Genomic DNA, 24502 nt, shown 5'->3' on the forward strand with positions numbered 1-24502 from the left:
ACATACATTTCTGGTTGAAAGTTTTAGTTTTTATTTTTAAAAACATTTACAATTAATTATTTCGGAAACTTATATTGCGAAAAAATATTCAAATGAATATAATATACATTATTTAACAAATATTTTTCAAAGTATATAGAAATAGTGTTATTGAAGTATGACGCAAATGGCAATGTTATTTAAAAAACAACAGAACGTTCATGTTTCAAAAAACACACGTGAGCCGGATAAAATATTTTGTTAACTGTAAACAATTTTGGTTATCGTTGCATAAAATATTTGTCCAATATTTCAAGTATTCATGATATTTTTCATATACAATAAGTCAAAATGTTAAATATATTATTAAACCTATAAATTACGGTGATTAAGCAACTCTCCCAAAAATATTAAGTTGGTTCAACGAATACTATGGTTAATATAAGGAAACAATTCATTTCTATTTGAACTGAGTTATTCAAATTTGGTCCTACTAAAAGTACGCTTATTAAAGGGACTTAATACATTTCTAGTGGAAATAACTAAACAACTAGTTGTTCTAATAAAAAATTTAATTGGGCCAACTGAAATTAAACGTGTCCCTACATTAATCATAGTTTAAGTTGGACTAAGTTTATATATTCTATTTGTGTAGGAGGGTAGTATACAAATCAATAGTATAAATATATCAAATATATGTTTTATGTTGAATACAGATGGTTCATTAAGGATAAGACACTTTTTTTCTAAAATTATTCTAATTATTTGTTTTTATTTTTAAAAACATTTACAATTAACTATTTTGGAAACTTATATGGCAAAGAAATATTCAAATGAATATAATATACATTATTTAACAAATGTTTTTCAAACTATATAGAATTAGTGTTATTAAAGTATGACGCAAATGGCAATGTTATTTAAAAAAAAACAAGAACCTAACATGTTTCAAAAAAACACCTGAGCCACCAATTTTGGTTAGCGTTGTATGAAATTATTGTCTAATATTGTAATTATTCCTGATATTATTCGATCACTTTAACTCAAAATGTTAACATAATATTATACCGAGCTTCAAGTCGTAATATTATTGATAAATAAATTTCTCATTAAAAACAATTAGTTGGGCCAACTAGAAATTAATTAAGTTATTGAAGTATCAAGTTTAGGGCAGGTGGAAAGGTGGGAGTGTAGTACCTATTATTTTTATCTGCGCGCTTTTCTTAATCGCACTTCCCCTCCCATCCTAACATTTAAACTCTTATAACTTTAAAAATAGTTGTCTAAATCTGGTTTTTGAAATGTATTTGCCATTTTAGTTCAAAAGTTTCAGTTTAAAGTTTTAGTGGGGTAAAAACAAAACAAATATGTAAGAAACTGAGATCACATTGTATAAAAACATAATGGAAAAAAAAATTCAATTATTAATTAAACCTAGTGAGATATTGAGTGGTTCGCGATAAGTTGATCACGCTGTAGTCTTAATTATATGTTCTGGACCAAATCGTTTGCATTACGACGGTGACTTGTTATTATTTCGATGACATCTTTTATGTTATGCTAGTAGCTGGCTGGCGACCGGGTCGGTCACAGATATTAGCTGGTAGGCGGCCGTATAAGTTGACGCGGTCGCGATGGCGGATGCTAACTACATCCGTCACCGCTGGATGGCGACAGCATCCCTCTTTACCATATTATAGTCCGTCAGGTCGCGCACCGGCAGCGTGAACCGGTGGGAAACGCCGCCGCCCGCTGGACAACAAAATGCCACTTCCGTTTTACCATGGACACGGGCTCTATGTTTATATAAACATGATATCATTATTTTATATGTGTAATCAATAAGGATCAACCGTGGTACGACAACCGTTGTTTACCTTAATTAAAACAACTACCCCAACCCTTCACCACGACAACATCATTTGGCGCAGTCGATTTGGCAATTAAAAATAAGGTAAGTGCAAAATTTAAATATTTTTTTTGATTAATATCATAATTTTTTTGCGCACCCCTTAAATTTAATTCTAAAGAACGTAGCTTTAAGCGGGGCATAGAATTCAGTGTGTACTCTACAGAGAAAGTTCTTGGTTTTTTTTTTAAATTCTCTGGGGTTAAGTAGTGTACTTACACGTAAACTTGGGTGAGCCCAATAGAATAGAGTACACAGCCCGTGCTATAAAAGTAGATAGAAAATAAATGTTAAATTTCAAATTGTCAAATAATATAGTAATAACCTTAAATTACCTATGTTATTTTGTGACTTCGTCGAATCTTCTTGTATTGGTCTAATTTTTAACTAAATATATACAATGTTTAATAATTATATAAAATTTAGAAAAATATTTCCGCTCTGGTCAATAAATTGTCCGTTTAGGTTCCCTAACTATACCCTGACCCCACAGCACTGTTTTCTGTTGTATATTCATTTAAAACTTTTTGAAAAGGTGATATACATTTTATTATCGGCATTATTTTTTAAAATAATTTCATATTTATTTTCTTACACCGGACCGTACTAAAATAACGTTGTGATTGTGTTTTAAAAATTATTTATCGAAATAAGGGAAAAACAGTTATTGTATTGAATTATTCAAACAGTTACTTGTTGGTAGTTGTATTGAAACCTATGTACTAGAACAATGAATGGGTGAGGGTGAGAGTCATGTTGAGTAGGCCAACTTTCCAGTTTAGTTCACTACAACAGTGCGAGAAAAAATAGTTTTACACAGTTTCCTAAGTTTTTACATTATTGTGATAATTATGTACATAAAATCTTTTGTAATGGCTGGATCAATTCAAGGTAATGTAGCAGTTTACAAGAAGCAAAACTACACCTATGTACCACCAACACCTCCCAACGATCTGATTGCAAGCACGAGTTATACACTGGACTTCAACGAACGCAAGTTTATACAAATAGGACTTTACCCAACAAATTAATTTAATGTAATGGTAAATATTATTATGCCATCTCAGTATGTGAGTATAACTGTGAATTACTAAAAGAGAGTTTACTCGTTAATGAGATACATATTTTCAAACATCCTAGAGAATTCCGAAAAAAATGCCAACATTTCATTTCTCTCTGACAACCACATTATTCTTTCTAAAATGGTGTATAAGAGAGAAAATGTTCGAATAATAGAATCACAATCACGAAGTGGATGTCGCATCTTGTTAAATCAACAGAATCTATTAATAATGGCTGATTCAGAATGGATTATATACGGTTTTATTGCAAGGCATACGAATATCACTATCGATAAAGTAATGAAGCAAATCGAAATAATGATCAAATATTATGAAAGCAGATTTTTGCCTACTTTCGAAATAACTAAGTCAAAGTTGACATACATCAATAAGGTTTCAAATGTCACTATAACTACAGTCTACAGCAATAGAATCATTGAACGAAACCAATTTTATTAGTGAAATAAAACGATTTGCTGCTGAATAATTGACTGATATGTGGATGAAAAAATTAAGCATGCGAATTGATACGGTAAAGGTATCACACAAATTATTTAAAAATAATTAAATAGATTTTTAAAAATCACTTCAAGAGCGTTTTATGACTTTCCAGATTTTTTTCAAAAGTTCCTAAACTCTATAGAAGTATTTAGTACATTTTTGAAGGGCGAATATAGTGTGAGTAGTGAATGGGACGTAAGTAGCAAAGTTCTGTTCACTGGTTGTTGTAACGCGTAAAAGTTGTTATCGGCGGTTGGCGTTTCCTCATTTCCGCGCGCTCCATAATCAATTTTTAATCTCTTTGCTTTTGTTTTCCGTTCCTTTTATCATTATCCGTCTCATAACCTAATATTGCTAATACTTGTGTATACTCACATGCTTAACAAAATTAATAAAATTTTCTCTTTTTCGTCGTACTAAAATTCTCAATTTTCATTTTCTTTTGTTTTTGTTTGGTGTTTTGCCATTGCGGTAGCCAATCATTGTAAAGAACAGTGAATAAAATCAGTTGTTTTATTTTTATTCAAACATTGTGTTGTATTTTTTTAACCTACATTTCATTCGACATTGCGTCGATCTTGTCGACCTCCACGTCTGAGGGAAGCAAGTACCACGGTTTGGCTAAATAAACTTGACACACTGTCAGTCACACAACGCTGACCGATTATAACCGTGGCACCAGCTCGACATCACACAGGGCACCCTCGTCATCGTCACGTAATTTCAAGTTGGTTTTAAGTGCCCCCAAACTTTGTAATTTATGCCCTGTGGTGATTGCACCAGACCGAATCGACCACGGGGACCCCCAATACCATAATTAAACTGAATCATCCCGTTTCCCTTGTATAAATTGTTTCCTTTTCCTTGCTCACTCTTTGCGTCACCCTGTCCAACGTGTGGACACCTAACGAAACAGCGACGCGCATGTTCGGTGGCCTATTCGAAATTAATTCAGGGGCAATCCAACTTTTTTTCTTTTGTTTTTGTTCTACTTCGTAAACACTACGTCATACTTTAATAACTGTTACTACACTGTTACTATATTATGTTCATTTACATTTTATTTTGTACATTTTAAGGTTCTGTATCATAGAATTCATCGTCTATTGTAAAAGTGTTTTCCAGAATCATGAAATTTCATTAATACATTATGCAAAAATCCACTATTTGTTTTATAGTTTTCATTATCATAGAAATATTATTAGGTAATTCTTATACATTTTTTTTACCATACAAACTCAGGTTCAATTCTAGAATTATCATAATTTTATGGCTTCTAATTAAATGACGAATTTTGTAGAAAGAAGTTAATTCCATGGAGAAAATATTTTCATTTCAAAATTATGTAAGCGGGTATGAATTTATACTGAAACTACTTTTGTTATTTACATTTAGGCACACAAGGTCGACCAAGTCATACCAATTCTAGTATATTTATAAATTATATACAGCTATATATTTTACATACAATTTTTTACACGTTTTCTATGTATCTTGTTTATTTTTACTGATTTATTGTATAATATGACCGTGTTGCAGTATATACCTAAAAGTAGATAAGAGGTAATGTAATCGTAATAGAATTGGTATGACTTGGTCGACCTCGTGTACATAAATATAAACAATAAAGTAGGTTTCAGTATAAACTCATACCTGCTTACGTAATTTTGAAATAAAAATATTTTGTTCATGGAATTAACTTCTTTCTACAAAATTCGTCATTTAATTAGAAGCCATAAAATTATGATAATTCTAGAATTGAACCTGAGTTTTTATGGTAAAAAAATAATGTAAGAACTACCTAATGATATTTCTATGATAATGAAAACATAAAACAAATAGTGGATTTTTGCATAATGTACTAATGAAATTTTGTGGTTCCGAAAAAACACTTTTACAATAGACGATGATCTCTGTGATACAGAGCCTTAAAATATACAAAATAAAATGTAAATGAACATAATATAGTAACAGTGTTTTTAAAGTATGACGCAAATAACAATGTTATTTGTAAAAAAATAAAAACTATACATGTTTCCAAAAAACCTGTGAGGGAGCAAACAAAACGTTAGTAATAAATAATTTCGGTTAACGTTAAAAACATAATAATTGCCCAATATTTAAAATATTTCAATGTAATATATAAATATCGGATATATTTATCAAAATTATTTTATAAAACTGCATGCATCTAATGTCAGCCTGTCATTTGATAATAACTAATAGTTATAGGGAGAATAATAATGAGGATAAATCATTCACATTACACTCGACAAAAACCAGGCAAAAAAAAAATATTAACCTAACATTTACCCAATTTTATTTTATAAATACAAAATAGTAATTCTTTTTAAAACACTCCATTACCCATATTTTGCATAATATAAGTAATTATTTTATACATGTTTACAAATTATACATTGAATTCCATTCAGCTAAAATACAGTATTATCAGTAAATCTTATAATAAAATATGTCAGTAATCCCTAAGTCTTACATTAGCTACAATGAGTCACTTTTTACAATTTTAATATACAAAAACAAAACAATAAACGCTTTATATAGTATTTAATACAAATTATATTTAATACACTTATCTAATAGAATACAAGTCAATAATAAAGATACATCAAATGTATATTTTATGTTGAATACAAATGCTCCATTAAGGATAATACAATTTTTTTGCTAAGATAACGAACAAAAATCCACTGAATATTTCACAAAATGTAAATAATGTGCAAAATAGTTAGAATATAATAATAATCAATGTTTACAGTGTTAGTCATTTTTTGGGTTTTCTTTATAAATGTTGTCTTTACATTTTTTTACATAAGTATAGTTACAGGTATTGGTTATATGTTAGGTATATACGGGTATGTTTGACCTATATTCAGGCTAATTTCCAGCTCTTACAACCTAAACGTCTAAAAATTAAAAAAAAAAACTTCATGCAGCGCATTAGGGTAGGTTAAGGGTGTCGGTTGATTACAGAACTTCATGCAATATCATCGTTTAAGTGATAAAATCACTTAAAAAAATCTATCTAACGGACACAGCTCATCCTCCTGTGCCGCCTGACAGCCCAAGTACGTAATTCCCTTAATTAATTATTATTATTTCAAGATTTCTAAAATAAAATGTATCAGTTGGGTTTATTATTTATTATATGTATTGAATACGAATTCAAAAATTCATCTATTATTGTAACATCAGGGTTCTACAATGCAAGAACATAAATAGTTCAAACATTTAAATAAACAAATGATAAAACAAAATACTTTTAATATTTTGTATTCCACTTTATTTGTATTGTATTTGAGTTTAAGCATATTTTACATTTATTTTACAAAATCAAAAATACATTTTATTGCGTTAAATAGATTAAGAGATTTGCTTGGTTTGTATGTTGAGCTTTTATGTTATTACATTTCAAGAATTGTCAAATTTTACAAAAAATATATATAGTTATTTTGAAATTTTATTTTAATTGAAGATAAAATGTTATCTGCTAACCCAAGCTATTTTCCACAGCTACTGTTGTAATGTAATCAAACTATAACGTCATGTAGGTATTACATACTTTGAATATTATAAAAATCTTCTTATTAAAAAAAAAAACAATTTTTATAGTTTTATTATTCATTTTTTTTTATCAAATGTTTTTGTACTTTAATCGTTGACCTATTTTATTTCTTAACTTATGTAAATATACAGTACTCGCGCAAGAAAACCGCTTAAACATATAAAAACACAGACAACCAAACGAAATACGTTTAAAAAACACATTTTTTTATACTAGTACAAACAAATATACCTACTCGTTTGTAGAATGATATTGCGCTGAAAAACCCAAAACAAATAATAAATAACGTGATCTCTAAATCGTTTTGAAAACATGTTACCAACTAAAAAAAATGTTTTATATTCGAACTCCAATAATTATTTGAGTAATTATCAACTATGAAAATTTCATCAAAACTTTTTAATCTATGTACTCAAATACCTACATATTTGATAGAAAGAAAACATAACAAACACACGATGGTCGATTTTTTTAATAAACAGCTATTTTATCCAAGAAAGTTTGACGGTTAGGCCTTCCTCTTCCCCCTTTCCTTCTGCGTTCATTTTCATTACTATTTTTTTTGCAAGTGTTCTAGATTGCTCTCTCTCTTCATAACATGTCTAAATTATCTCAGTCTATTCTCTCTCATTTTGACCGCTATCGAAGTCACTCCATTCATCTACTAAAGCGTGTATTCTTATCTCAGCTGCCCTTAATCTCTGTTCTATCTATTTTCCTAATAAATAGTTGGCCTCACTACACTCTCACAATAATATGTTACAATTATAATTTAAAAACTTATTTTTGCAAATTCGGGAATACGGATTTGAACCTCTAATTTGTGTTCTTTTTTAATATAGTTGTTTATAGCAGTACCTCAAATTATTTTCACTTGTATCTCATCAATCCATTATTTTTTAAATACTGTAGATAGATATAAATTACCCTTTTCCGCCTTGAAACCCGGTCTTAAGCTGTCATTAAATAACAAACTAAATTACTAATTATATATTTTTGGCTGCTTCAATATATATGTATACAATATGGCAATATTCTTTGTTCCAAAATTTTAACATAGTCATTTGTTAGACGATATAAATTTAAAAAAACCAGCTATGTACATAAATAAACAGAGGTACTCTGCAAACTATAAGTCGATTTTACTATTTCGGTCGATATACAATATAGTATGCCCGTAGACAAGACACAAGAAAGTCATTTCAGAACAGTTATTTGAATGAACTAATCTTTGTCTCAAAAGTTCATTATTTAAGTAAGTAGTACTATCAAGCTTTAAATGTTGTAATTGCGCATTAAATCAGAATTGGTGAGATTTTTAATTTATATAATAAGTATCTTAAGTTCAAGCAATTTAATATCTTGTACTTACTAGATGCAAATATTTTATAGTTGTCTAATATTATACAATAACAAAAGTTAGGATGTTTTTAAAAAGAAAATGTCATAATATTGATATTGTTTTCAAAGAAAATGAATGTGCAGGAGAAGGGTAACCTAATTAAAAATTTGGTCGAATTGAGTAGAATTTAAGTATGATTCCTAATTTGCTATACAAATAAAATAATTTCAGAGACTCTAAGAAATATCATCAAACTAGAAAAAAAAAATGAGCATCATAATAATATATCAAAATTTTAAATTCGTCTTAAAATAAAAACCTACTCATCTCCGCACCGGAGTTGACTGCGACTAATATGAACTGTTTTTATATTTATTATTATTTGCAGACAAAAATGAAAATTATCTGGGTTTTTGTATCATTTATCTTAGTAAATGTTTTGGCTGACGGTTTGAGTAATTATTTTATTTTAAGCTACATCAGATAGTTAACAATCTAAAAAAAAAATAATATTTAACTCTTCTTTAACTCTTCTGTTAACTCTTCTTTACAGAGGATTATAAGGAGGATTATAGGCAGCATGTTTTTATGGCTAGTCAGTAGCATTTTGTTTGCTCACTAATTAGATTTTAAGTTTTGAATTAATATTTTTTAAATAATTTACTATAGATAAAGCAACCAAGAGAGCTTCTGAATATAAAAAGAAACATGGAAGTAAGATATATAAAAAAATAACAAACTAATATAATAAAATTATAGTTGTGTTATACTACCTGATCGTCAAACGATTTATAAATTAACAACTGTAATTTTGATGATCTGTTCAGATTAATAGTGTACGAGATGTTAGTACCAAACAATATGTGTTATCATTTAAATTTAAACTTAAAATAGCAGTCTAATTTACTTAAAGCACACTTGCCTATAGTCAGTAACCGTTTAACCCAACAGGGGAAGTAGCGTTAAGTTAATGGTCATCGCTTAAAGTATGGTGTTATCTTGTTCTGATGATATTTATATCTATTATGAATTTATTTAAAACTTTTTTTTGTTCATTCTAGGTGGACTGGAAAATTTGATTAAAACACTGGTTCGTCAGAATCGTTCATTGGGTAGTAATAGTTGTATAATAATAAAAACACATTAAACTTGCTAGTAGAAAAAATTATTTAAATTTTTTTCGAAAATTGCATTATAAAATTCATATTTAAGCAAAATTATTAGTAATGGAAATCTTAAAATTTAATCTAACATTTAAACGGAATGTTTATGAAAGCGAGTTTGATAATAGCTGTTTTGTCTATTACATTCAATCGTTATAATTCACTCATACATCTGCTTCGATTCAGCTATTATGTTTTCATATTGTATCCATACTATATTATAATCGAGCTAAGCACTTTTTTTCCCATATTAATTGTGCACATATTTTTTCTATCTTTACCGCCGCCGTTTAATTTAAAACAGGACATAAAAAATTAAAATCCAATGTCTTTCATATTTGTTTCAGACGAATTAAATATGATGATCGCTACACCGGGTAATCATTTTCGTTGCATTTTACGGAAATATTTCCACATATTTTTTTTTGATATTCATAAAGTATACAGTGTTTTCGTATTTATTTCAGAAAATATATACCCTGACCAACTGCAGAGTAACCACATTTTTACATACAATTCCGTACTCAGATTAATATAATTTATAATGTTATTCTTTTGTTTACATTTTCAGAAGGCGCCTATCTACAGTTGATATTGCGATATGAAACATTGTATATATTACGTAAGTATAATATTTAGGTCCTTAGGTAAAAATATGAAAATTCTATTTAAATTAAAGCCATATATATAAAGCTATTGGTTGTTTGTTTAAATGCTCGACGACCGCTTGAAATAAGATTCAAACCTTTTATTCAAACGTCGCTATAAGAAATAACTTTATGTTTACAGAAAATATTTTGTATTGATTAATTTATCTAATCACTCTCAGTTTTAGAGTGATTGTGTTGGATGAAACACTATAAAAAAATCTTCACTTGCTCCGTTTACCAGATCTTTAATCAAGTTCATGTAATACCGGAATGTGAACACATAACTACACAGCAAATTTCTGTAGACTCTAGCTCTCACGTTCGGTACCGTACTTTCAGTGACATTTTCTTGCAATATAAAATTATGCAAAACTTGCGCATTTGTAATATCTGAATGTGAGTATCCCGTATCGATTTTCATTAAATTGTTGTACTGAACTGCCATATTCGTATACATATAGACGTTCGTTTGGCTTGACCCTGTCTCAACCGCTTTACCGTTTTGAAAAAGAGTAAAAATCATTATAACTATTGATATTCGTAAGAAAAACATGGTTTACTTATTTAAAAAAAAAAAATGAATATAAAATTATGAAAAATACTATTAGTTTTTAAACGTTTTATAAAATGTATACATTTAACGTGAAACGTATCTGAGTACAGTAACTAAATGATAGCACTCCTTTTAGTTGTGTACAACAAAGCAAATTCCACAATATTTTTCTTATAGTTTTAATAATATTTTTCCAATATCACTCTGTATCATACAGTGTCAATATCAAGTATATTTATTTGTTTTGCAATATATCAGTCGCAGTCGACGGTTTATAGCAGCTGTATACCAAAGAGTCCCTAAAAACCATTGTTACGGACTTCTTTTTTACTCCTTTTTTTGAAATAGCAACACATTATTGATATATTGTATTCTTTTTAGAATTATATGTACGCATTATTATTGTTAAAAACTTGGTGTCTCAGTGATCAATATTTTTGCGTGATCTATATGAACCAATCAAAAATGTTATTTTACGTCAATAGTAATATTGTAATTGTACAACATTTTATCTTGAACACTCTTTAGTCTTATTTGAAAGTGGATCCGCTACACTTAAAATTCAACTACCTCTTTTTAACTATATATTTGTAATATATAAACTATATACTAGTTAAATAGATCAAAATTGTATAAATGGAATACCCTGACTTTAAACGATTGGGAATTTTAAACTTATGTTATTAAGTTGTTTAGGTTGCTTTTGAACAAAATGTGAGATTTTATACATAATATGTAATAAACAATATATTGATGTAACTGTAGATATCGTTGAGATAAACAGAAACAAAAAAATATAATTAATTAGATGTGGGGGAATAGAGGAGGAGATATTGTATAGTGGGTTAGGGAAAACTTAACGAGGAAGCCGTGTAGAACAATAAGTCTACTCCCAGTTATGGCAAAATTGTTCTCAAAAGGATTCGACTAATTTTAACAACAAACACATTTTGATTACCTAAGACTCAATTCGGCTTTAGAGCTAAGGATTCCACAGTCCACAGAGTAGTTGACAAAATAGCTTTAAATGCGAAATAATGACTCTTGGCATCGTTAGATAAAAATTGTAACAATAATTAATATTACACGACGAACTTCGATTAAACCTATTATAATATTAAGCCATCAATATGTAACAACAATAATAATAGGTGTGAATCGGACTCAGGGAATTTGAACAATGAACATTAAAAAAAAAACATTATATTTCTATAGATAAAAACATGTTTATTATAATTTACGAATTAAAACAGTAAATAATATCAATTACATTTGGTGCGTATTGATAATTAATTTATATAGTGATATCAATACTATATTTTTATGGTTTATGTTTCCATGTCTATATATTATATTTTAGTATGTTGAAAATAAAATTAAATAGCGATTTATGACAATAACATTTTTACATATTTGTAGGTTTGGTGAGTTTAACATGTCTTTTAAAATCATCCTTGACTTTCCAGTATCCATCTTCAAACTTTCTGTACACTGTAACAATTTCCGATTCATCAATATGACTACAATCATGGTGTCCGTCATTTACAACGACAATGCTAAAAACTACGTGGTATGTTGGAACTATTCCAGTTATGTATAACGCTATTAAACAACATGTCTGGTGATGGTCAAAATCAGGTCGCGATCCACCTGTGAACAATTATTTTATATATAATATAATACGATAATTAGACAACTGATAAGTTTTATAATTTGTATGTAATAGTTGCAGTAGCAGAACCAACTAAAAATTGACACTAGATAAATATAATTTCGTCATTCTGACCCCACTGCATCACGCCTTTTCGCTTACTTCATCAGAATATAATGTCATGTACTCAAACACGAAGTAAGCATGTATTTAATGACGAAGTGTGAAGAACTGCACAGTATAATTTATAATAACATATACAGATCAATAGATAAATTGGAATTTTTATATTATATAATACGATAACTAGACAACTGATAGTCATATGTTTAGTATGACATGGTTGCAGTAGTGAAATAAATTAAAAACTGGTATTAGACAAAAGTAGTTTTGCCCACACTGCATTTCGCCTTTTCGCTGACTTAATAATATTTTACTTATTGCGACCCTCTGTGTTATACATACTTTCGACTTCCTTAAGTAAACGACTTAAAGATGGGTTAGTAACAGTTCTTCTGGTGTTTCCCAAAGATTCCAAATTACTGGTACGAAAATCTTAAATTATACATTTTTAAATAAACTTTAATTTTAAATATAAATATATAAATAAAGGCGAGACGTTAAGAAATTGAGAGGATTTCGTTAAGTGTTTGTTCCAAATTTTTTTTTTTTGTGGGTCTAGATTTATGGGATTACCGTTGGCTGACCCTTCGCATAATATATATTCAGACTATAAATCACAAGTCATACTTAGAAAAATTGTTGTGGAAAAAATTGGAAAAAGTACTCTCCTACGCATCCGAAAACGAGAAAAATAAAAGTGATTTTATAAGTATTTCAATATTTTGTTATTCATACCCCACATATCAGGCCTTTCATCGATTCCTGTAACGAAAACAAATTCCGTAGTATTAAAATTAAACAATTAACGATTGTACTCAATTGGGGGGGGGGGGTGGTCATGGTGAAACTAAGTATCCCAATAAGTTCTTTGTAAATTGTAACATTCCCCTACTAATTGGTGTTTTTTTTTTTTGGAAAAACGTTCGATACGTTCTTTTACGTGCTAACGTCCTACTTCAATTTTTACAATTCGCGCATTATTCGAAGTTCTCATCCTAATAAATTGAACATAAAAACATGACCTTTATAATCATTATAATTTGAACAATGAAAAAAATAGCATTTTTGATGAAATATTTTACATTAATATTTAGTATATAACTAAGAGTGGAAGCGAGTGGTAATAGTATATGAATAAATGACACAACACGAATAAATCAAATGATTAAACACACTACTATTGTCAAACACATATAGTTATTGAAATAGTATGTTATAATATTACATAGTATAATAAACAGTGTAACAATAACACACTATGTTATACATAAAAAAGATACAGATTGAATGAGCCCAGAACCCTTAAACCAAATGCTATTTAACTCAAAACTACAAGGTTGTACACGCGCGCACAACTGCACGAGTGTTTACAAAACAATCTTGTTTTTCAATAACATTTTCCTGTTGACTAAATATTTTTATTATAAAGGCAAACAGCATATTGTGACATACTTCCTAGTATATAAAATATTAATCATTATTTTAACAATTACGTATTTGATCTTAGAGCAAGAAAAAAGGATACCTAGATCCTCAGTGAACCCTCTAGCTTGTATAGGTTTTAATTCTTGTGGTTTATAAAATATCATTGGAGATCTAAATAATTGCAAGACCTAACTGATACTTTACCAATCTTACTTGTGTAGGTTTTTTTAATTAATTAATGCACATTCTTACTATGGTTTGAATGTAGTATATCCCGTATTAACTTCTCGTCATTCACCACTTCTAAAATTAAAAACACAATAAATGTTATACATTTATTTTATCAGTATTATTTATTATAGAGCAGTGATTTTGCCTATCATGATTACAACTATAATCCTTCCCTTATTTGTATTAAATAGATAAACGCTCAAGCTTATATACAACTATTTTAGTTATTTTTAAACATAGTATACTGTATACACATTATTTTTATATTTGATCGACAACATTTAGTATGTTAACACCTTTACACAAATTGTTTTTATTTGCTTCCAGTAATGGGGAGGAGGCGGTGCTGTATCCATTAAAATTATTATTAAATACAAATTAATAAAATGTTATTATGTTCCATGTTGGAGTTGAGATATTAACTTAATAAAAAAATGCTTTACTTTGAAGTTGAGAGGGAAATCGTCACTAGTTTTAAAAAATAAAAATAAGTAAGGACTACTTGACGATACCTACATAGTAATAAATATTGGTTGTAATATACTCTAAGTTCATTACCTTTCGGATATTCGCCGTCCTGACTAATTTCTGCGTTTTCTGGAATATCATATATTAACTAATATTAAGTATCGATCGTATCTGTTAAAAATACTTTAAAAAAAAACTGAGTAAACTCAGTTAAGAGTATCCACACTTCATGCAGATACACCAATACATGGATATGTCCTGATAGTTATATGATTATTTCCGATTTATAATCTACTTACGATACATGATAATAGTATAGTCTTAATTATATGTTCTGGCCAAACGTTTTTTAGTAGTTTTATATTATCGGGCCTTAATCAATTTACTGGCAACATTTATAAATACTTAACATTTCACAAAAATCAATTTCCGTGGTTCGTCAGTAAGTAAGTGCCTATCTAACAAATTAATTCGACTATCCTAATATATCTTGCAACTTGATGTATCTACATGAAGTGTGGATACTCTTAACTTTATTTCATAACATAATCCCTCCATAATGATGTCAGCACTGTGACACTTACTATGTCGCACAAAACGTGACGGACAACGAACAAATTTTCAAAATAACCCCCAGCCATAAGACATATCCATGTCAATAAAAAGAAAAATTGTATAATGTCTGAGGCATTGTGCTATATTACCTGGGGTGACCAACATCAAAGCCAACCTATCTGAAATGAAGAAAAAGTTATCGGTAAACATCTTTTTACGCAGCATTAAATTGGAAAAGCAGGAGTCAATACAGTTAAGTCATACAGTAAAAATATAGAGAGCTGTAACAAATAATTTCCTGCACAGTCATGTGTTGAATACACAGCAACAAAGTAAATAAATAGCATTACATATGATATAGTGTGATCATTTTTAATACAAATCAATTATTTCATTACAAGGTGTGTGTTTCCGCCGGTGGCGGTTATTGCGTGCTCAAGTTGTTCGTTAAACTTGATGCTAGCGTGTTGGTCATTTTCTCACTGAGGGAAGTGTTTTTATTCGCTTGTTTAAGCGGGTAGAAGATAAGCTTAAGTGGATACCGGTAATGATACTGAATCTTGACTTGACTGTTGAAAGATGATGACTTTTTGGTTCCCTCTAAGAGACTGATAGTTGAGCTCACGTGGACCTTAATATATAGTCACATGCTATGACATGGTCGATGTTGATTGATCGGGGGTATGGTGGTGTAACGTCGCTACGGGTTGATGGTTGATTTACTGCGGGTTGTACTACGTTAGAGGTTGATGGTTGATCTACTGCGGGTTTTTCCCTATTTTCCTCAATATGAATTACGGTATTATCTAAATCGTCAGACGAGGCAGTACTGTCAGTATTTTCAGCAAGGTTGAGAAGACTATTTGGATCAACTACTGGTTTGTTTAAATTATCACTATCACTATCCTCTTCTCAATTACCATACGTGGTCGGCAATGGGGTTTAATTAAATTTTTCCCTTAATATGTTTTTTAAGGTTCCTATCAAAGATGCTTCTGAAACCTCTTCTCCTAACTGAGCAAATATATTAACAAGGTCGTTCTTCGTACAGAAACGATATAAATAACCCTTGCGATCTGTTCTCAATAAATTAATTTTTTCACCTAAAGACCTAGCTTTAAATTGTGAGAAGGTGTATTTCCTATTACTAATAGTCTTTAATACTAAATAATTCTCGTATTCATAAATAGGCAAGTTCACTAGTGGGCTTTTAATATTCGGACATTGAGCAAATGCTTCTGCGGTATGAATTTGTTGCGCGTTCCTAAAATAGTTTGTTAAATCTACTGATGTTATATCTTCTAAATCTATATTACGCTCGAAACCTAGTATTGCCCACGATCGCGCATTAATACGAATAGTTCGATTATTATCCTTTCTTTTAATATAATGCTGCATGACGCTGTATAATAATTATACAGCGTCATATGTTACATATTAATCAAAATAATAAAAATGTATATTAAAAATAAAATCGTAAATTGTATTTAAGTATGTTACTTAATGTCCTATATGACTAATAATTTTATTATGAAATATTTACTGTATTATGTATACAATGACATGAATTTAATAATTAATTTGCTGTATAATATGTCGACTTATAATTTTTTAATTCTCCAAAGCAATTTGTACCTTAAATTACAAACCTCTACACAACCTGAGGGTAATACGTATATATTTAGTGTAGTTGTTTGGGGATCGTGTCCGTAGTCTATTCCCTCTAGTCTAAGTGCTCGTCGATAAGGCTAAAATAGACGGCTCCTGACGGGAAACGGTTGGCTAGTCCGCTTTACGCCTAAGTAACCCTAAAGTCTCCTTTATAAGTTTAATATATCGCCCGAGGAGCTTAACGGGCGGTCACACTAAAATAACGGTAGTCGACACTCAGGTTATGCAGGCTACAAAGTATTTATTAATAACTAAAGAAGCAGTGGTGAATCAATATACAAAATATGCAATATATATATATATATATATATATATACAGTCTGACCTGAATACTGGCTGGTGATGTTTGGATCAGACCGGAGTCGAGCGGTGCGCACACAGAGATGACCGGTGATAACAGTAGGCGAATTAAGGTACACAAATAATGATAAAGAAGGCCGTATGGTATGCGTAGGCGCGTGATGGTAAATCTCGACTCTAAAGCATAACAATCGCATGCAACACGAATGTCATCTCAGTGTGTCAGCGCTCCCTACCTAATTAGGTAATTAGTGATGTGTCAATAGGTTCGGGGCGCGAAGTAACGGCCGGGTGAAATGTGACCGTTACAGTGGTGTCGAGTACTCCCATTGGTTAGAGGGCCGGCTATAGTAAGAACATTGCGTTGCTATGATAACAACAACTATGTAAACAAAACATTGGTTTTGCCGTACCTAAATATAGTTTGCACTGGATGTAAACACGTCACAGTGATAGCAACGGCGTAAACAGTGTGAAACACTGCACTGTAGAGTATTATTAACCTATACAGATCAATTGATAAATTCGACTTTTATATGATATAATGTGATAATATGACAAATGATAACTTGAAACTATTTTGTTTCGCTTGGTTGTAGTAGTGAAAATAATTAAAAGTTAGTACCAGACAAATGTAACTTTGTTATTCTGTTCACACTGCAGCTCGCCTGTTTTTGCATACTTCATTATATTTTACTTTAGGCTGATATAGTTTAAAAAAATAGCGAGTATCACAAGCTCCTAATGTGGAAAAACTATTTGGTTTTAAAATAAATGTTTAAAAAAAATATTCATGTAGTCATTGGTAATATGTAGACGTTATAACTATTATAATGATTATTATGCTTACGAATCGGTAAATTTAAACGTATTAACGTTTCGATCGATGCGTCCACTGCACCTAGAATAACAAATGGTTTTATATGTTGTTTATTTATATTATGATGTAAATATATTAAAAAACCAGAACAGGGAGATTATAGTTCTTTAATTAACGTATAATTCTATAATATATTATTTTTCAATTTATTTAATAACTTACTTAAATTATTTTCTGATATTTTTTCAAAAAAGTAGTCTGAAATTTAAATGGTAAACCAAATATTTGAATACATTTTAAATTTATTTTACAACTATAAGTTATATCTTATGGATAAATAATTATCGGGTAGACTGACTTGATAAGTATACTTCCTCCTTATATTTCACTAAAAAAAAAAAAAGAGTTTAATATTTTTATCGACAATTATTAGATATGTGTAAAGGACTGTGAGACTACATGCATGTATTTAAATTAGTGGAGGGAATACGAAAATCCGGATTTTCACACAACAATACTATCTAAGTCACTTAGATACTTAAAATATAATCACAATATAAAGTTGTGTGCCTAAATTATATACTTTCGAAGACAATGTACAAAAAGATATATTGCTTTTGGATTTGTTGAAATCTAAAAACTGAATTATTACGTAATCCAAAAGCCATTTTTAGTCAAAGTTAAGCGTTTTTTTTTTAATACGGACTTTTGGATTCCCAACACCACTGTGAACCACAAGTACTTCAAAAAATTGTAATACTTACTATAGAGTACTGCCAAACTATTTACAACGACTAATGTCATTATAAAACAAATAAGTTTCATTTTTATCTGAAAATGATACAAAAAACTCATATTACAATCGCAAACCCTTGATGCAAAAGCTATATGTCTTTCAGTATTATCTGGGTATACATGTGAAATAATTGCGCCCTAAAGCACAAGATGATGAATTTACAATGAGCTTCAGAGGAAGTTTGTGATCATAATGTGTTAACACGGGTTTAGATGTATGAATTTCCTTAATTGTTTTATACGCTTTGTCACAATTTGGTGACCAATGCCATTTAATATCCTTATGTAGAATCAAATAAAGTGGTTTTAAAATATCTGCTGCATTAGGTATAAATTTAATATAATATGTTACCAAGCCTAAAAACGATGTAAGCATTGTTTTTTTTTCTGGAATTTGAGCTGAAGAAATAGCGTCAGTGTGTTTTGACAATGTGTGTAAGCCTTGCTCATCAATTTTATGACCTAGATATTCAATTGATTTTTTAAAAAAACAACATTTATTTCTTTTAACTCTTAAACCAGATTCCGAAAGAACATCAAGTAATTTTTTTAACCTATCGTTATGTTGCTGTATCGTTTTACCCGCAATTATTACATCATCTTGATATACACCTACCCTTACCCCCCTATACACGAATGATAAAACAACATAATTTTATTATTGTATTTAATACTGTTTTTGTATTTAAATTGTATTTCTTGTACGGTAGAACCTTGATAATACAATAATGAATAATTATAGCAAATACACTGATACGAAATAAAAAAATAATACAAATCCTTAACCATAAAAATTATATACTCTCCGCGAATACGCCGTATTTCGGCAACAATGTTGTCATCTTCAGCGCTCACGACAGACTGATACGTCTAATTTTTAATATTTTATGTATTTAACTTAAAAGCCATTTTTAGATAAAATATGTTTTTTGCACAAAACCTAACTATACTTTTTCTAAAACTAAATACAATGTTTTTCACAATTTCTATAGTTTTAAATTTCATGGCTTTTTGTTTAACTTAGTATGTAGGTATAAGATATTATATAATAGAAAATACAATTTTCCAATCCCTCTGGGAAAAAGAAACCACTAACAAACTTCACCAGATTAACTTTATTATAACATACAATGGAATGTACAATGACATGTCTAGGAGGGAACAATCTACGTTGGCAAGACTAAGAATAGGACACTTCCGGATTACTCATCTCCACCTTATCAACAAAGAACCACAAACTAGATGTGAAGTATGTGACATGGAGCTAACAATTAAGCATATAAATTATCGATTGTCGTCGGTGGTCTGACAAAAGAAATATTTTTGGTAACGACAGAAGCCTCAAAACCATATTGAGAACCGAGAATGTTCCCAAATTGTTCATTTTTTAAAAAAATATCAACATATATAATAATGTGTAAATGTGTTGTATTATAAAAGCTCAATTATGTATATTGTAATTAATTAACCAATGTCTGGCTAATAGCTTAGCTGCTGAAGCCATAATAAAAAATTAAAAAATAATACAATTTTATATCTTAACACTAATATGAAAAAATTTCGCCGAACCGTGTTAAAAGCATAATTACAATATTTAATGCTTGTTATTACTACTTACTTAAATAATGGAGATGACGCAATTTTTACGACAAAAATCAGTTGTTTCAAATAAATGTTCTGAAGTGACTTTTTTTTGTCTTATCTACGGGCATATAATGTATATCGTCCAAAACAGTAAAATCGAAAAATATTTTGCAGTGTTGATTCATTTGCGTATGTATTTTGTTTTTTTTTTAGATGACAGGATATATTTTGTACGTGTTTGTTATACTGACGTGGAGTTTAGACTCGTAGTTTTTTTTTATTTATTGGTTTTACAATTTCGCGTAGCACTAATGTGTACTTTAAAAAGAGTACAATATGAAATTTGTTTCGTACTGCCTAACAAATACCTATGATAAAATTTTAGAACGAAAAATAATATGAAAAAAATATTTATGTCCAAAAGAACCAAAAAAAAAAAAAATAAATAAATTTAGTTTTTAATGACGACTAAAAATTAGGTGCGCTAGGGTAATTTATAAAAAAAAAAACAGTGATGAGAGGTATTAGGTCTACATAAATGATTATAACTGAAAGTAATAAAATTACTTTTAAATAAACACTTCGATGCGAATCTGTGTGTAGACAGTGTATCAGGTTTGAATCAGTAAAATCCAAACCAAGCACAGAATAAACCAGCACACTACAAAAATGTATAGAACGTAAGATAATAGTAGTAACTGTCTACGAAACTGTATTGCCATAGTTACTCATATATTATCGTAAATAACAATTTAATGAAAACATTTTAATTGGGTATTTACTACAGCCAATGTATAGTTTTCCCTTTATTGTTCGGGGTTTTACTTAATATAAAAAAGTTTGACGACAGATTTTAAAAAAAATAGTACATGTTATAGTTCCGTTCGAAATCCACCCTTGGTCTAGTTCTCACACCTAAATCCCTAAGACATTGCTTGAAAAAGTGAAATAAAGAAAAAATGTCTATCCCTTCTAGGCAAAAAATTAACACATCATTGGAAATACCTAACCTTCTCAGTTCCACTTCGACGCTAAAATTTAGGTTCATGTCTTTATTCCCAAATATACAAAAATAAGTTTGTTTTATATATTTTTTAAATTTTAAGTATAACATGTGTGTGTATTGAGACCAACTGTGTTGTATGATCCAGAGTATTAGGCGGTAGACAGGAAAATAGAACAGAGATTAAGTGTAGTGGAGATAAGAATGTTTTTGTAGATGAGTGGAGTGACGAGAAAAGATAGGATAAGGAACGAATACACAAGAGGTAACATAAGCGGCTGCCACAGCGGAAAAAAGGGAGAAAATAAACTGAGATGGTATAGATATGTTATAAGTAGAAAGGGAATCTAAAGCACGTGGATGATGTGAAAAACCTCAGTTTTGGGTTTCTTTTTATTAACTTATAAAAACTAAGTTAGAAGTTTTATGATTGTAATTGCTTTGTGCATTTTTTAATAACGTATAAAACACGGTTCAAGCGATTAGATACAAGATTCTTATGTTTAATTTATTAAAATAGGGTAAAAGTTTATGATTGATCGAACTCATAATATTATGTAAATTAGGCATTAATACAATATGAGAAAGAAATGCGGGGAAAGGGTTTTCTATCAGAGTTACAGGGGGTTAAAGTTAAAATTAAATAACTATCAAACTTAGCTTTAGGTTTTCTTTATTTTGATTTTTTTTTAAACATTGTACTGAATGTCAGATTTTATAGTTATAATAAATGATCGTAACAGGACGATTTTTTTTTTCTAGAAATTAGTGTGTTGTAATACATTTTCTGTTCGGTGTAATGCCAAATAATATGGTATTTTTCGAATTTTTACTGTATAAAATCGTTGCCCTCGAATTTTACATTTTTCGCATTTGTTTGAACACTTGTTAATATAACTTGATACATTAAAATTCGAAAGTAATAATAAATTTTAGGTTGACAATATTCTAGCACAGATATACAATTTTATATTTTAGCACACAGATTATACATTTTTTCAACTGCCGTTTTAAGAAAAAATATGTTAAAATGTTATTAAAATAATGGGGGAAAATTACATAAGTCTGATGATTTCAATGTATACTGTGTCTGTAATTACCAATTTGTACACGCTGATATTTAGTATAATATTTTTTTATGACTTAATTAAACTTAAAACATATTTTGTGATTACACATAAATGTAATATTGTATCCACTTAATAGCAAAATGTGTATTGGAAAAGTTTTAAAACAAAAGTAAAATTAGAAAAGCCAGTACAGTGGAAACGGGGCATAGTGGTAAAGAAGCATATTAGGGTGGGAGGGAGATCTTAGGTCTTTAATAATTATAAGTCGACAAAATTTAATATGTAAATTTATCGGTTTTTTTTCTCGATTTCTAAAATCAAGGCGTATCATTTTTTTGTGTGTACAAGTGTTCCATAACGTTTATAACGTTTTAAAATGTAACCACTAGAGTTAAAATGATCAAGAAAAAAACTACCCTGCTTACTCATCATTTTCTAAAAAATGTATTGTCTTGAATTCGTTTTTGTACACCACTAATATGGCCAGATTTTAGAACTTGTTCGAATCTCATCCCCAATCAAACAACAATTGAATAAATACATATGCAAAACTTTCTGCATTTAAATTATCTAATGCTACAAATCCAAGAAAATCTTCTTTTATAGTTGGCGACAGTGGTTACAGTGATTATGTGTTGGTAAATTAGCGGAAATTGTCAATGCTCTTTGTCAGTCGACTTCAGTCCACCACGTCTTGTACATCAATCAAGAGTATTCGGTTGTCGCTATCAAGACATCGTTTGTTCAATACCTTGTACTTTATCCTTTCATTCTATCTTCAAGTACTCGTGTCTTGCGATTCGTTCACACCACGTATGTGTCCTGTCTCCATTCAATCTCTTTTTAAACTCACTGTGACGACGGAGCTTCGACATCCGCTAAGAAACCGGACGGCTAACCAGGACACAGTTGGCAACTCATCCAAGGGTCATAGCTTTATCAATCCAAAGTGTGTTCCTTATCACTATATTATTTTGCTATACTTGGCAGTAGCACGCTACTAATTATTTTTTCCGAGCCATCTAACTCAGTTAGAAAAACTCAGGCGAAAAGAAGGGTGCAGTAAAAATGTTATTTTTATCTGTAAGCACTCCACCCACCGTCTTAAATTTTGAACATTATTAACATTAAAACTATTTGTTCAAAACTCATAATGGACCACTTAACATTTTAAGCTAATTATTCTTAATTAAAGAATCCAAATAAATATAACTATTTAAATTTTAAAAGTTGATCATGCTCTAAAAAAAAACAAATAACATAAAATATTAAAATTCTGTAAAATATTTTAATATGAGTCATATTCTAAAGTTATTTTTAAAGGTCATCATAAAAGAATATACAAAAAGTGCGAAGAGCAAATTTCGCCAACCCATTTTGGTTCTATTAAAGCAGTGGGCACAAGACAGGCATTATTTGGAGTGTAAGTCTTGATACAAAGATGCAAAGACGTAAATTGTGACGTTTACGCATGTCTGACTGATTATGAGAAAGCTTTCGATAGAGTTAAACATGATAAAGTGCTGAATATACTTAATTAAAGATTTAAGATTAATAGGCAACCTATACTGGAATCAGACAGCTTGCTTGAGACTATAACCGATGAATGATAGAGATATAACCGAGGAAGTGAAAATATTACGAGGTGTTAGACAAGAGTGTATCCTTTCACCCTTAATTTTCTACCTCTATTTTGAAAAAATATTCAATGAGGCTCTAGACGGGATAGAAAAAGGCATACAACTAAATGCAGCCAGAATCAACAACATTAGGTTTGCGGATGACACTAATTCTAAATGACTGTAAACCACAATGGACCACATAGCACAGCACAGTCAACGGTTTGGACTCAACATAAATGTACACAAAACAAATGGTCATTAGCAAGATCATTATAACGGGAGCTCACCTATATGTCAATCAAACCAGAATAGAAAGAGTGAAACAATATTGCTACTTAGGCACCATGATAAATGAAAATTGGGACAACACTCAAGAAATAAGGTGTCGGATAGAAAAAGCTAGGACAACATTTAATAAAATGAGTGTTTTCTTCAAAAGT

The 24502-nt window shown here is 29.7% G+C and overlaps 2 protein-coding genes and 1 long non-coding RNA gene across 4 annotated transcripts; 2 read left to right on the forward strand and 1 right to left on the reverse strand.

Annotated features, from left to right (window-relative positions):
* The first annotated feature begins 1773 nt into the window (after positions 1–1773).
* On the forward strand, positions 1774–3949 carry LOC126833643 (uncharacterized). The gene is made up of 3 exons (XR_007684991.1): positions 1774–1933; positions 2780–3487; positions 3563–3949. It is a non-coding gene; the product is annotated as an uncharacterized LOC126833643 (long non-coding RNA).
* Positions 3950–8211: 4262 nt separating this feature from the next.
* On the forward strand, positions 8212–12007 carry LOC126833872 (uncharacterized). 2 transcript variants are annotated; one of them, XM_050565430.1, is made up of 9 exons: positions 8212–8291; positions 8767–8833; positions 8932–8973; positions 9048–9092; positions 9440–9490; positions 9889–9918; positions 10009–10035; positions 10113–10163; positions 10331–12007. In XM_050565430.1, the coding sequence occupies exons 2-9, from the start codon at positions 8773–8775 to the stop codon at positions 10345–10347; spliced, it is 324 nt and encodes a 107-aa protein (XP_050421387.1). In that variant the 5' UTR covers positions 8212–8291; positions 8767–8772; the 3' UTR covers positions 10348–12007. The 2 variants fall into 2 exon arrangements, with proteins under 2 accessions (XP_050421387.1, XP_050421388.1); XM_050565431.1 differs by having other exon boundaries at positions 10371–12006.
* Positions 12008–12076: 69 nt separating this feature from the next.
* On the reverse strand, positions 12077–18788 carry LOC126833871 (uncharacterized). Its single transcript, XM_050565429.1, has 10 exons — positions 18753–18788; positions 18347–18376; positions 18211–18246; positions 18019–18069; positions 15347–15376; positions 14733–14771; positions 14196–14246; positions 13254–13280; positions 12861–12950; positions 12077–12394 (listed from the first exon to the last, which is right to left on the reverse strand). Coding segments are annotated over exons 1-10 (600 nt in total). The 5' UTR covers positions 18754–18788; the 3' UTR covers positions 12077–12149.
* Positions 18789–24502: the final 5714 nt, after the last annotated feature.

The sequence above is a fragment of the Adelges cooleyi genome, unplaced genomic scaffold (assembly GCF_023614345.1).
Source record: "Adelges cooleyi isolate 19-005CV unplaced genomic scaffold, UGA_ACOO_1.1 ACOO_flye_CR_arks_rails_tigmint_CR_PRNA_2, whole genome shotgun sequence".
In the NCBI taxonomy this organism is placed as follows: domain Eukaryota; kingdom Metazoa; phylum Arthropoda; class Insecta; order Hemiptera; family Adelgidae; genus Adelges; species Adelges cooleyi.

Coding starts and splice junctions, on each gene's coding strand:
- LOC126833871 (XM_050565429.1), bottom strand. Junction 18,070..18,210: donor AATATCAGAAAATAATTTAA/GTAAGTTATTAA, acceptor TTGTTATTCTAG/GTGCAGTGGACGCATCGATC. Junction 14,247..14,732: donor GGACGGCGAATATCCGAAAG/GTAATGAACTTA, acceptor TTTTAATTTTAG/AAGTGGTGAATGACGAGAAG.
- LOC126833872 (XM_050565430.1), top strand. CDS start 8,773: ATGAAAATTATCTGGGTTTTTGTATCATTTATCTTAGTAAATGTTTTG. Junction 8,974..9,047: donor GCAGCATGTTTTTATGGCTA/GTCAGTAGCATT, acceptor AATTTACTATAG/ATAAAGCAACCAAGAGAGCT. Junction 9,919..10,008: donor TATGATGATCGCTACACCGG/GTAATCATTTTC, acceptor TATTTATTTCAG/AAAATATATACCCTGACCAA.